General features: G+C 46.3%; 1 protein-coding gene across 2 annotated transcripts in view; it reads left to right on the top strand.

Annotated features, from left to right (window-relative positions):
• The first annotated feature begins 5,537 nt into the window (after positions 1-5,537).
• Positions 5,538-12,699, top strand: part of LOC126997484 (myotilin-like) — a 29,700-nt gene continuing 22,538 nt past the window's right edge. For both annotated transcript variants that reach the window (XM_050858589.1, XM_050858588.1), the window contains exon 1: positions 5,538-6,102. In XM_050858589.1, the coding sequence (XP_050714546.1) occupies positions 6,003-6,102 (100 nt within the window). In that variant the 5' untranslated portion in view covers positions 5,538-6,002. The remainder of the gene's footprint in view (positions 6,103-12,699) is intronic.

The following is a 12,699-nucleotide window of genomic DNA, read 5'->3' as shown; positions in this document are numbered from 1 at the left end:
TTTTTTTCTCCCACCTCTGAAATCTTTGCCCTTTTTCCTCTCACTTTCTCCACTTTTTCTCTTTCTGCAGTCTCTCTCGCTCCTCTTTTCCGCCTCCCATCTCTATTTCCTTCAACTGTGAATGCATATCGGTGAGAGTTTCCATTCGTCGCATTGAAACAGGCGAGGGGGTGTCCATAACTACATTTTGTTTCGCGTTTCATTTTTAGTCTCTCTCTCTCTCTCTCTCTCTCTCTCTCTCTCTCTCTCTCTCTCTCTCTCTCTCTCTCTCTCTCTCTCTCTCTCTCTCTCTCTCTCTCTCTCTCTCTCTCTCTCTCTCTCTCTCTCTCAATCGCCTTTCTTCACTTATTTTCTTTTTTCCTTTCATGTCGTCTTTCTCTTTTGTCCTCATTCTTTATTCTTGTTTGTCCTCTTTTCCTTTCCTTCTCTCCCAATTTATCTCTCTCACTCACTCACATCGTTTCGCATTCTTTCTTTCTCTCACTCTCCTCTTTCACTCTTTTATTCACTTTCTGTCTGTCTGTCTGTCGTACACACACACACACACACACACACACACACCTGGACTCCTCTTAAAAGCTTTCCTGTGGGTCCCTCGCCTGCCACGCTTTGCATCAGTATTATATAATTTAATCTATGTTCATTTTTCGTTGCTTCTCCCTCATCCCCCCTCCCCTCCTTCGTTTCTTTACCACGAATAGATTTTCTTAAACATCAGGGCCCTTCAGGTATTCGTGCCTCTGGTCACAATTATTGATGTTAATATAGAGAAAATGAAGAAAAATGTATTGTGTAGTTTTTTATTGTTGTTACCTAGCATTCATATGTCATCAGCCGGCAACTTACGTGATTAGGACAGTCAACTCAAACTATATATATTCATGGCCAACCCGTCCGCGTTGCTACCCGTTCTGCTGCTTGTCTCTCGAATATTCCAGCCAATTATCAAACTAAAGTACGTACAACAATGTCGGTCCCAAACAACATTACTTCCTTTATAAGCATTCCGGGTTCCATCGTGGGGTTGCTTTGTCCCTCCTATACACCGCTTGCCCGCCGCTGCATCCTCCGTCACCACCACGGCCACCAGATCTCCCGTCACAGCCTCCCTCGCCTGCCTCGCGTCTCCTGGCTACCCTTCCCAAGATCCTCCCAGTATCCCGGCACACTTGAGGCTCGTTCAGCGCCGCTCATAAAGAGTTCCCGCGGCACCAAGATGAAACTTTGACATTCGCGGCAGACAATAAAAAGGCTTTACAGCGCTTCTGGGGTTAAAAGGTGAGGGGACGAATCGGAAGAAGGAGAGATAAAAGGATGGTGTGTGTGTGTGTGTGTGTGTGTGTGTGTGTGTGTGTGTGTCTCTCTCTCTCACCGTATGCGTGTTGATAGTAATTACGGTAACTGTAGATGTGTAAAAAAAAAAACATATTTCCTAGTTAACGAACCGCAGTGATGGATAATTAGCGTCATTAAATCGGTGCAGTCATCCCACGAGTCCCCTTTATTAATGCATCTCATTGCGAGGGATCTGCCGGAAAACTAAAGGAAGCGATGAATAATTTTCTCCACTATTAAAACAAATTCTAAAGTTAATTGGAATATATAATGTGCATCGGAGACATGATTGTACGACTGATTTCCTTATTGTCTCTCACCGCCGTCTTTGTGTCGTAAAAAAAAAAGCCCCTTAATTAAGAGTAGGGGACATATGCATCGTTTGGTTAACTTTGTCAGTAGAGCAAGTAACCACGGACTTTGCACGCCACGCTTCCCTACCCTTTTAGTTGTGCTGTACAGGTGTGTGTGTGTGTGTGTGTGTGTGTGTGTGTGTGTGTGTGTGTGTGTGTGTGTGTATACTTGCGTGTGTATGAGCAAGTATGAGGGTGAAGACGGGGAGTAGGAATACGAGGAGGAGGCAGAGGAAGAGGAGGCGGAGGAGAAGGAGAGGAGGAGGAGGAGAGGAGGAGGGGGAGGAGTGGGTCGATTCATCAGCGGGAGTGGTGCTTTTCCTTCTCACCGTGCACTCTTACTCTCGATATACTCCTTTTTGTGTGTCTGTCTATCTGTCTGCCTGTCTGTCTGGCTGTGTCTGGCTGTCTTCTTGGGGTTAATTGGGCAATATTTTAGGTTAATTAAAAAAAAAGCTACTACTTAAACCACTTTTGGGAGCGGTGAGTAGCTGGCTTTTTTTTTTTTTCTCTGCACTTTTTGTTGTTCTTGAGCCGTCTGCTTTGCTGTAAAAAAAAAAAAAAAAAATCACCATCTCCCATCCCCACCTCCCTCCTTACCTCTCCCCTCAACCATAACCCTCCCAGTATTCTCCCCCCTTTCCCCCACGGCAGCTCTCCATCCCCTATACCCCTCTCCCATCCCCCACCCCCACTGCAGCTCCCCATCCTTTTTCCTCCTTTCTCCAACCCTGGTTTCTGAAGGTAAATACAGCCTCTTTTGAGTGTCTAGTTGGCTCCTTTTTTTTTTTTTATTTTTTTTTTTTACAGCAAAGGAGACAGTTCAAGGGCAAAAAAAAGGAAACAATAATGAAAAAAAAAAAAGCCCGCTACTCACTGCTCCTAAAAGTCCAGAGGAGTGGCCGAAAGATAGGTCAATTTCGGGAGGAGAGGTGTCCTTGGTAATCACTACTCGTAAATATTAAAGATTGTAAGAAAATGTAGACGTGATCATGAGCCCCAATTATCAACTAGTAATTTTCAAACATCAGAGAAAGTAATTTCAGGAAATACGTACACAAAACTTGTTGCAAAGTTAAAAATTACTTATACAAAATATGATGAAAAGTAAAAAAATAAATAAATAAATAAGTAAATAAAAATCTACATATTCATCCTTTGTGTCATTCTGTGTTCACCTCTCAGAAGTTTGCCGCATTACTAATTAGGTACAGTTTGTGCAAGAAATTATATCGTACTGTTATCCAGCTCCTCCTGTTTGCAAGAATACGAACATTTTCTCTTTCCTTCATAGTGGTGTAGTTTCATGTCAGTGGCGAGGCACAACGAGACATGCAGTTTACTTGCTTTGTGATGTGCGAAATTAGAAGCTCCTGCCCCACGTGTTGCTAGAAGAAAGTAAGGCGCGAGTGTTCATCCAATTTAACATTCGACTCTTTGGGTCGTATTATGAGACATTTCGCCGCCCAAGAACACATATTTGACAAGGCTTTCGTAGGAGTTGTGAGCATTTCCAGGGGTAGTTTTATGGCCCTGTTGGTAGTTTCAACCTTCCTCTGTACCGTGAGCATAAAAAACACTCATTAGAACCTGACTGATCCCCCCTTTGTCCTTTAGATATTGCTGATGTGAGAAGGCAAAGTGTCTTGTAACACCAGCCTTAGTTTCAAGGACAATCCTCACCCATGTAGGAGATGTGTCACTGGCCTCCAAGCACTTGACCTGAATGATATGATAATGACAATCACCACAGTTTTTAAGGTAATGTGATCACTGGAATAAATAGGTCTGCCGATTCCAGCTGGGGGTGGGGGGGGGAACAGGTTTTATTTACTTTTTTCTTATGTAGCTAAAGGAAACAGCTCAAGGGCGAAAAACCCAAAAACAAAAAGTCCCCCCTCTGTTTACCTGTTTGAAAAGCCTCTCGTGGAAGTTGCTGGGTTTCTCATGGGCTGTTTTGTGACCCTAGTGTGATAGTTTTACACGGCCTCTACACCTTGAACGGGAAAAACCACACCAATGAAAACCCAGTTAGTCTTTTCTGTGGCGGGAGTTCGGTACGTTTAATAATATGGACCACAGTCACTACCCTTGCTACTATACTGTTTGGTGCCTCTTCGTGCGATATTATGACCTCTTGCCGCCAATCACGAAAGAGGAAAGTACCGTGTGACTGTCCATCCTTTCGTAGTATCCAACGTTTCTCTACCGAGTTTCAAGAGCACACTCACCCCCCTTGCTGGAACTGTTGCTTTTTCCTGCCTTCGAACTATAGTCCCTCCGTTGCACCTCTCTCTGCAAGCGTGTGACTCTCAAGGGGACGCTTCGTGTCGGCCGGAGAGTACAATCACATAAAGGGAGAAGGAAGCGGGGAACGAAGGCAGAAAAGTCAGAGGCGAATGAGGAGGAAGAGGAGGAGCAGGAGGGCTATCGAAAAATACAAATACTCTTCGCCGATTTAAGGTGAACAGTTGTTGGTTCAGGTTTTGTTCCCCCTCTCTCGTACGGCTGTTGAAGAGGTCTTGGATTTGCTACTTGCCCAACACACACACACACACACACACACACACACACACACACACACTACGAGTACAACAGGGAAAGGCTTCAAGAGTGTTTACCTTATTCTCCTGAGGGTTGTGCTAATTGCTAGATCCAGGTACCGAGAATGCGTGACTGGATGTTATATTACAGGTAATTTTTGACTTTCTTTACGGCCGCGCCACGAATGCTGTCAGGATAGATGAAAACATAACTTGTCTAATTACTCTAATACACAGTAGTTTCTGGATGTTGAGTGGATGATGGCTAGACTTTCTTTTGTTTTTCTTTGGTTCGTAGCATACTTACATTAATAAACACTCCTCGTGCCGCGTCGTTGTTCATCATTACACAAGTTTTCGGAAGTGGGCGAGATGTAACGTTGATAATTACTGTGTGTGTGTGTGTGTGTGTGTGTGTGTGTGTGTGTGTGTGTGTGTGTGTGTGTGTGAGTTTACTTAGTTGAAGATTAAAGGATTTGGGTCTTGTTCGCCCTGTACTGCTTTCAAATCTGTATTTATCCAGTGGAGGAGGAGGCGGAGGAGGAGGAGGAGGAGGAGGAGGAGGAGGAGGAATGATGTTATGAAGGATGAGGACTTGGATATAGGAGGAAGGTTGTATCAAGGGGAGAAGAGGAGGGGGGGGAGGAAGGAGGGGAAGCAGAGGATGGGATCAAACCAAGGGGGAAGACAGCAGCAGCCACTCATTATCGGAAAACTGGTTGAGGATGCAGCAGGGATTCGAACTGGAGCCAATAACAGACCGGCGTCCACTCGCTCACTGGGAAGCTGCGGGCCAGTAAGGAGTCACGGCTTGAGGCGACTTTGCGATCAAACGAACCACTAAAGGCAAACAATGAGAGAGAGAGAGAGAGAGAGAGAGAGAGAGAGAGAGAGAGAGAGAGATGTTTAGTTTAAAAGATGAAGCAGACTCGGTAACATCTTATTTCTTCGTGTGTGGTGAAACGTAAGTTGTAATGTCTCTCGTTTTCACTCCTTCTACAGTTGGCTTTAGTTCATCTTTAGTACAACCACGAAGAGCCCTAAGTCTGGCAGCACTTTACCCTGGCGCTCATTACCTAACAAATGTTCTTATTGTAATCGGTAGTGTTTCGAGCCGTTAGCGTTTCTTTTGGTTTGTGAGCAGCGGGTCAGTCACATTCCGCTACTCTCGTCTTTCCGTGAATATCCGTTGCTATTAATGGTGTATGACCTCGATAACGCGACTTCTAGAACGTATAGTTAGCGTAATGTGTGAGCGTGTGCACGGGGAGTAGCACGGCTCACACGGGCTGGCGGGGCGGTCGGTCGGTGGCTCTCCCTCGCCTCGCCTCACCTCAGTCCTCTGGCGGTCGGGAGGGGTGGCACTATTGCGCTCTCTCGCTCTCGGCACCAACTTGATCCTCCTGGCGACAGTATCTTGTGGCACGCATTTGTGTGCTTGTGGGGAAGGAATGATATCGAAACTATCTTCCCTCATGTTCCATTCGTGACTATGGTTTACATTAATGGTGGTATGTACTAACATTACACATTGGTAAAAAAAAAAAATGCCTTGAGAGGAGGTATATAATGGTGACCCTCCCGGGAAAGTAATTTGTATATTAATTTTGGTGTGAGCGACGGGAAATTTGTGAACTATAAACCATTTTTTTAATTAGTGATTTGTGACAAAGCTTACGAATCAAAATCTTCGTGAAAATCACCTGGAAATTGTCAGTTCGAGGAGAGTGACCGGCTAGTTTGCGAGGTGTCCCAACTGTAGCCGGCGTGGATGGTGCTGCCCACGACCGCCCACAGGATGCCGTGCTCAGACTACCTTCTTGTCCTGTCACTTCTGCTACTGGCCCTCCTCCACCCCCACCCGGCGCGCGGTGAGTGCATGCTGTGTTGTGGTGTGGTGTGCTGCCCTCCCTCACGCCGTTTTGTTTTATGTTATGTTTTATGTTATGTCTTGTTTTACGCTGCCATGCCTCATCTCAGCTTGTCTTATGTCTCACCCCATCTAGTTTAATGTCATCCTCTATCGTCTATATATTGTTATGTCTCACCCCGCTGTGCTATAAGTCATGCTTCACCCCGTCTAGTTTCATGGTGCCATGCCTCATCTCAGCTTGTCTTATATATGTCTCACCCCATCTAGTTTTTTAATGTCCTGCTATCGTCTATGTATTGTTATGTCTCACCCCGCTGTGCTATAAGTCATGCTTCACCCCGTCTAGTTTTATGGTGCCATGCCTCATCTCAGCTTGTCTTATATATGTCTCACCCCATCTAGTTTAATGTCCTGCGCTATCGTCTATGTGTTGTTATGTCTCACCCCGTTGTGCTGTCATGTTTCACCCCGTCTTGTTTTATGGTGCCATGCCTCATCTCAACTTGTATTATATATGTCTCACCCCATCTAGTTTAATGTCTTGCTCTATCCGTCTATGTATTGTTATGTCTCACCCCGTTGTGCTATATGTCATTCTTCACCCCGTCTTGTTTTATGCTGCCATGCCTCGTCTCATGTCGTTCTGTACTGCCATGGCTTAACCCGTCTTGCTTTATATTGGCAAAACTCGCCCCCTAGTGGTCTATGCTACAACGCCTCGCCCAGTTTTGTTCTATTCTACAATGTTATACTCCGACTTGAGTGCCTCCCACCTCCCTCCCTCCGCTTCTTTCCTCTTGACGCTGTCCCTCTCCAGGAAGCTCGGTCGTTATATTATTGTTACATTATATTTAGTTTTCCTATTTCTCATTCATATTCTCCCTCTCCCTTATTTATCTTCTCTTGCCACCCTCTGTTCCTCTTATTTCCTTCTCTTATTCTTGCACCGCTTCCATCATTCCCCTTTCTTACTCTTTCTCTTCCCTCTCACCTTCTCCCTTATTCCTCTCGCTAATTATCCTTACATCTCTCATTTATTCACGTCCTCCACTTTTCCTCTTCCCTCACTTCCCTTACTTCCCATCTCTTTAAGGAAGTTTCTGAATTATACCTTATGATGTTCTTCCTACAGACTCTTCATGCATTCACCTGCTTCAGTAATCAATTAGGGCGGAATCTGCATTTATAAAGTTCGTCAGTAAAATGTATTCAAGGCGTGCAGAACATGATACAGTGACGCTTCTGTAGAGCAACTCGGTAAATTATTTCACTGTGCACGACTCTCACACTAATCTGCACTTGCATGTTCAACCTTCAGGCCTTCACTTTGCATGTGTGCAGAAAAGTGTATTAACTTGAGTCCCACCGTCGTCAGCTTGCTGGTGTACATTTAAGTAAAAGAAAAAAGCGGTTGCATCTGAGCCGGCTGCCGTCCACAAGGCTTCTCACTCGCTATTACTTGTCTATTAAGTTGGCGTTTGGGGCACTTTTAGCTTGAAATGGTGTTGGTGTCGTGGGGCGGCGAGGTGAGGCAGTGCGAATGTATAAATTGTGTGGGAAACTGAGGCGCCTGGCGGAGAGCAGTGGCGGCTGCGATATGGCCTTGAAATGCCTGCTCTGTTGTTCGTTTTATTATTCCTGTGACGAAAAGATTCTTTGGTCTGTGACTTCATTGTGTGTGTGTGTGTGTGTGTGTGTGTGTGTGTGTGTGTGTGTGTGTGTGTTATATCGTGCCCACGTCTGGGTTCTGGCAGGAGCAGGGTTGTTCCTGGGGCCAAACACCATCCAGGCCCCTCAAGCAAACCTACCGGCGCAATAGGCGTAGACGTAAAAAAAAAAGAAAAAAGTGGTGGCGAAGAGTATCCAGGCGTTGACTTGTTTCAGGGGCGTCGTGACGGCCGGAGGGGCCATCAGAATGGATGGTGAGGCGGGTGCTTGGTGGCCCTGTGGCTGTGCTCCAAGCTACTCTGTGGTTTAGCTGCTGCTCTCTTCCTGCTTCTCCTTTTATTGCAGCTGTCCAGCGCGCCGGACAGCTGTCGTCTCCCCCGACGGTCGTCGTTTTTCATGCAGTATCTGAACTCGTCGTCCTGGTCCTTCCCGGGCACTCCTATTCCCTTAAGAAACCAACTCCCACGAGGCGCCCACAACACTCGGATACCTCCCTGTTTTTATTTCCTGGAGTTTAGTGACTTTCCTGGTCGTGGTCGTGGCACGATAGTGAGCTTCTGTGATGTGGCTCTTGCACAGCCTCATGGCTCCATTCCGGCTAAGGATGCCAAGGAAAAACAGTATTATATGCAGTGATAAGGTACCTCTAGTATTTTGTGTTTCCTTTCGATATTGGGTATTGCTGTTTTTAAGGACTTGTTTAATACATTTCCATTTCTACAAATACGTTGGCTGAATGATTCGTTCATAAGCACGTGATGGCTTCAAATTTACTGGGTCATTGACAAGACTTTGGGGGAAAAAAATAGCATCTCTCTCTCTCTCTCTCTCTCTCTCTCTCTCTCTCTCTCTCTCTCTCTCTCTCTCTCTCTCTCTCTCTCTCTCTCTCTCTCTCTCTCTCTCTCTCTCTCTCTCACACACACACACACACACACACACACACACACACACACACACACACACACACAGAGAGAGAGAGAGAGAGAGAGAGAGAGAGAGAGAGAGAGAGAGAGAGAGAGAGAGAGAGAGAGAGAATCTGTTTATTTGTTGTCCCGTGAAATGGCGTGCGGGGAAGCAGAAGGGCGGTGCGCGGTGCCCGACAAGCAATATCGCCGACGAATATCACACAACGCCGTTATGAGGTTATAATTGCGCGTTTTACATTTATACGAGGCAGTTTTGAGGTGTTGAATATTTAAAAGAGTGATCACGAGGACCCACTTGAATATATTGCTGATCTGTTTTTTCATGAACGAATGTATTGGTGTGTGTGTGTGTGTGTGTGTGTGTGTGTGTGTGTGTGTGTGTTTACCATGCGTTGACGTGCACATAATTTCAGCTTGTTATTCTTCTTTACAATGTGGCGTACAACTGGTTACTTCCGCCTTGGTGCAAAATTATTAATGGCTTAGTGGAGATCATTTCAGCATATCAGATCAGCGAAGGTAAAGAGCTATGGAGGCTGCTCGGTAAAGTCCCCAATGTCCTTTGCCAGCCCTCCGTTATCTCACGTTTCCCTCCCCCCCTCAAGACAAATCGCTTCTCAAATCCACTCCGCCAGGGCTTTCACTCCTTGTCAGCCCCGCCCGAGCTTCCGATAGCCCCGTGCCCCTGTACCAGCATCCCATCAGCCTCTGCAGCCAAGCTCGGAAATACGGGAACGCCACGCCATGCAAAAAACCTTCCACTACTGGCTCTTGGGTATTTGTTCTAACGATGGAGATAAAAGAAAATACAACTGTGGGGCTGGACACACACACACACACACACACACACATACACACACACACGCTTAATCTTGTTCCACATCCACAATCCCCTTCCGTACACATTGAATTTTACGCTCGTCGTATTTACCAACCTCACTACTTTTGGGAACCTCCGCTAGAATTCACGTAGCGCGCACACACACACACACACACACACACACACACACACACGTAAATTGAGTCTGTGCCTTCTCTTCCTTCTCTCCAGTTTCTTCTTCTCATGGTTTGGTCTTTAGAACCTTTAGAATCTTTAAAAGGAAAACAAGGGAATATTGTGAGGAATGATAAAGTAATAAATAATTCGTGCCGTGGAAGAAATCCGTAAAATCAAGAGAGAAAAAACATGAACACATCCGAATTTACACGCAAAATGAATTGTTTCTCATGGAGTGGTGGGTTTTTGTTTTAGAAATATGATTTTTCTATTTGTATATTTCAGTGAGGAGGAAAAAGGATGTGTGTGTCTGTGTCTGTCTGCGTGCGTGTGTGTGTGTGTGTGTGTGTGTGTGTGTGTGTGTGTGTGTGTGTGTGTGTGTGCCTTCCGAGGATTGGAAAGTTTGAGGCTGAGGCAACTTTTAATCAATCTGACCCCGCCTGGTGCTCTGAGCCTCCCGTCAAACGTCTCGCTTTATCTCACGTCAAAGAGAGGAGAGCGAGGAGAGAGAGGAGTGGTGGGACGGAGGGCTAAAGGTAAGGGATAGAGTGGAGTGGTGGAAGGGTGGGACGAAAAGTATGGAAGAGAGGAGAGGCGTGGTGGGAGATAGGGACCGTAAGTAAGGGAGAAAGGAGAAGATTGGAGGGAGGGAAGGACTGAAGGTTAAGGAAGCATAGTAGTGGGAGGGAGGGATGAAAAGTGAAAAAGTAAGTCATGGGGAAGGAGAATCAAAGGGATGGAGTGAGAGAAAAGAGGGAGTATTTAAGAGGAAAGGAAAAGAAAAAGGAGGAAAGGTGAAGATAGGAACGAAAATTTAAGTGTGATATAGACAAATAGATACAGAGAGAGAGAGAGAGAGAGAGAGAGAGAGAGAGAGAGAGAGAGAGAGAGAGAGAGAGAGAGAGAGAGAGAGTCACATTGTTTTTTCCCCTCTTGAAACAATCCAATCAACTTCATTATCCCTCCACTGGCGTTACAAGTGCGTGTTTGATTGTTCTCGCCGTGGGGGAAAGGCAGGAAAACACTGGTGGTAGTTTTTTTTTTCGGTTTTCCAGAATAGCTTGAAACACACACACACACACACACACACACACACACACACACACACACACACACACACACACACACACACACACACACAGGAACACACACACCTGCAAGACTAATTACCTGGGTCGTTAGTGAGGCGTGTGTCCTGAGCTTTTGCCGGCAGTTAACGTAAGGCTCCCGCTCCCCCCTTTCCCCTCCCTCCTATCCCCACCCCAGGCCTTCTTCCTCCCCATTGCCCCCCTCCTACACTCTGCCGAGGCCTTGCTGGCAGACGCTCCTTTTGTCATGCTATTTACGCTTCACTGATTTTTTCACAGACAGGATGGGCGTACTGTGTGTGGGTGGAAGTGTGCGCGTGTACGTGTGTGTGTGTGTGTGTGTGTGTGTGTGTGTGTGTGTGTGTGTACTCGCGCCCACCTACATGCGTGGTCCCTGGATGTGCAGTGTTGGGCCGGAACGATACCGTGTCCACAGGGATAATGCCGCGAGTCGTTGGAGGTCGTGTGGGCGTCTCATTTTTTTGACGACGAGAAAAGGAAAATGGAAAAGGCCTTTGTAACCAGCCCGCCGTACCCACCCTCGTGGAAGGCGTTGCTGACCTGGAATGGGAAGACATCCGGGGGAGGCTGGAAATATTTCACGCATCGTCGATCCCTCCAGGCGTTGTATAGCGGTGTTTTGGATCGTACAAGCTGCTCCTTCTGCCGCCAAGACGCCTGAGAGTCATCATCGCTGTTGAGCAAGACACGACACGCCACAGTCACGCCACTCAGAGCACAACCCTCAGCAATATCAAGTCACCAGAAGGTCTACGAGTGGTTGGGTTTAATCTCATAGTTTGCGCTCGTCTGGGGAGGATCAGCGAGTCGGCAGATAGTGGCGACGCAAGTTTAGTAAGTTTGTATCCCCACTTGACCTGGTGGTTGTGGCGGTGGTGGTCGTGGAGGTGGTAGTCGTCGTGGGGGTGGTGATGGCGGTAGTCGTAGTGCTGTTGCTGTCGAGGTAAAGCCATTTTGAAGATATAGCGCCATAAAAAAGAAAAAGGGAATTATTTCTTTTCATTCTAACGAGGTCAGATTTCTATGGCGGAATTGCTCGAACACGTAGACGCGTAGATATAATGTCATCACAAAAACACTTAATCTGTACCATATATAAGTACGAGGATATGGGATTGTTTTATTGCCTAGTTTGATTGTGACTGTGTACAGTGATATCCGGCCAGTCTACGGAAACAAACATATACTTTCATGATGGTTATATAAGTTTTGTGAATGTAAATCTTAACCAGAAATTATTGTTTGATCTTTCTTAGCAATGCATATTTGATGAGAGAGAGAGAGAGAGAGAGAGAGAGAGAGAGAGAGAGAGAGAGAGAGAGAGAGAGAGAGAGAGAGAGAGAGAGAGAGAGAGAGAGAGAGAGATACGAGGAGCAAGAGGAGGAAGAGGAGGAACTAGTGGAAGGGGGGGTGGATAAGAATGAGGGGGAGGAGCAGGAGAAAGAAGAGAGGAAGATAGATGAAACGAGACGAGGAGGCGAAGGAGGAGGAGGAGGAAGAGGAGGAGGAGGAAAAGTCGTGCTGGATGGGTGAAGTTCTCCTTGGAACTGAGAAATTACTTGCCTCTGACCGCCATATTGTGCTCAGGGGCCCTCTAGTGACCCTGAGAGAGAGAGAGAGAGAGAGGAGGAGGAGGAGGAAGGAAGGGAGGAGAGTAAAGGAAATGAGGTAACGAGGGAGAAGAAGAAGAAGGAGAGAGAGAGAGAGAGAGAGAGAGAGAGAGAGAGAGAGAGAGACTGGATTTAAATTTCATCAGTCTATCTTTCTCCACACCTCTAATTCGTTCCTCGCTTACAATGCGTTATTTATGCTCTTTTATTTCCGCCGCCACAAAGAAAGCCTCGCAAATTACCTTTCTTTGTGCTACGTTACCTTACCTACATTCACCTTTCCCC

This window comes from Eriocheir sinensis, chromosome 12, assembly GCF_024679095.1.
Source record: "Eriocheir sinensis breed Jianghai 21 chromosome 12, ASM2467909v1, whole genome shotgun sequence".
Lineage (NCBI taxonomy): Eukaryota > Metazoa > Arthropoda > Malacostraca > Decapoda > Varunidae > Eriocheir > Eriocheir sinensis.
The sequence above is the reverse complement of the archived record's forward strand: the minus strand, read 5'-3'. Positions and strand labels throughout refer to the sequence as shown.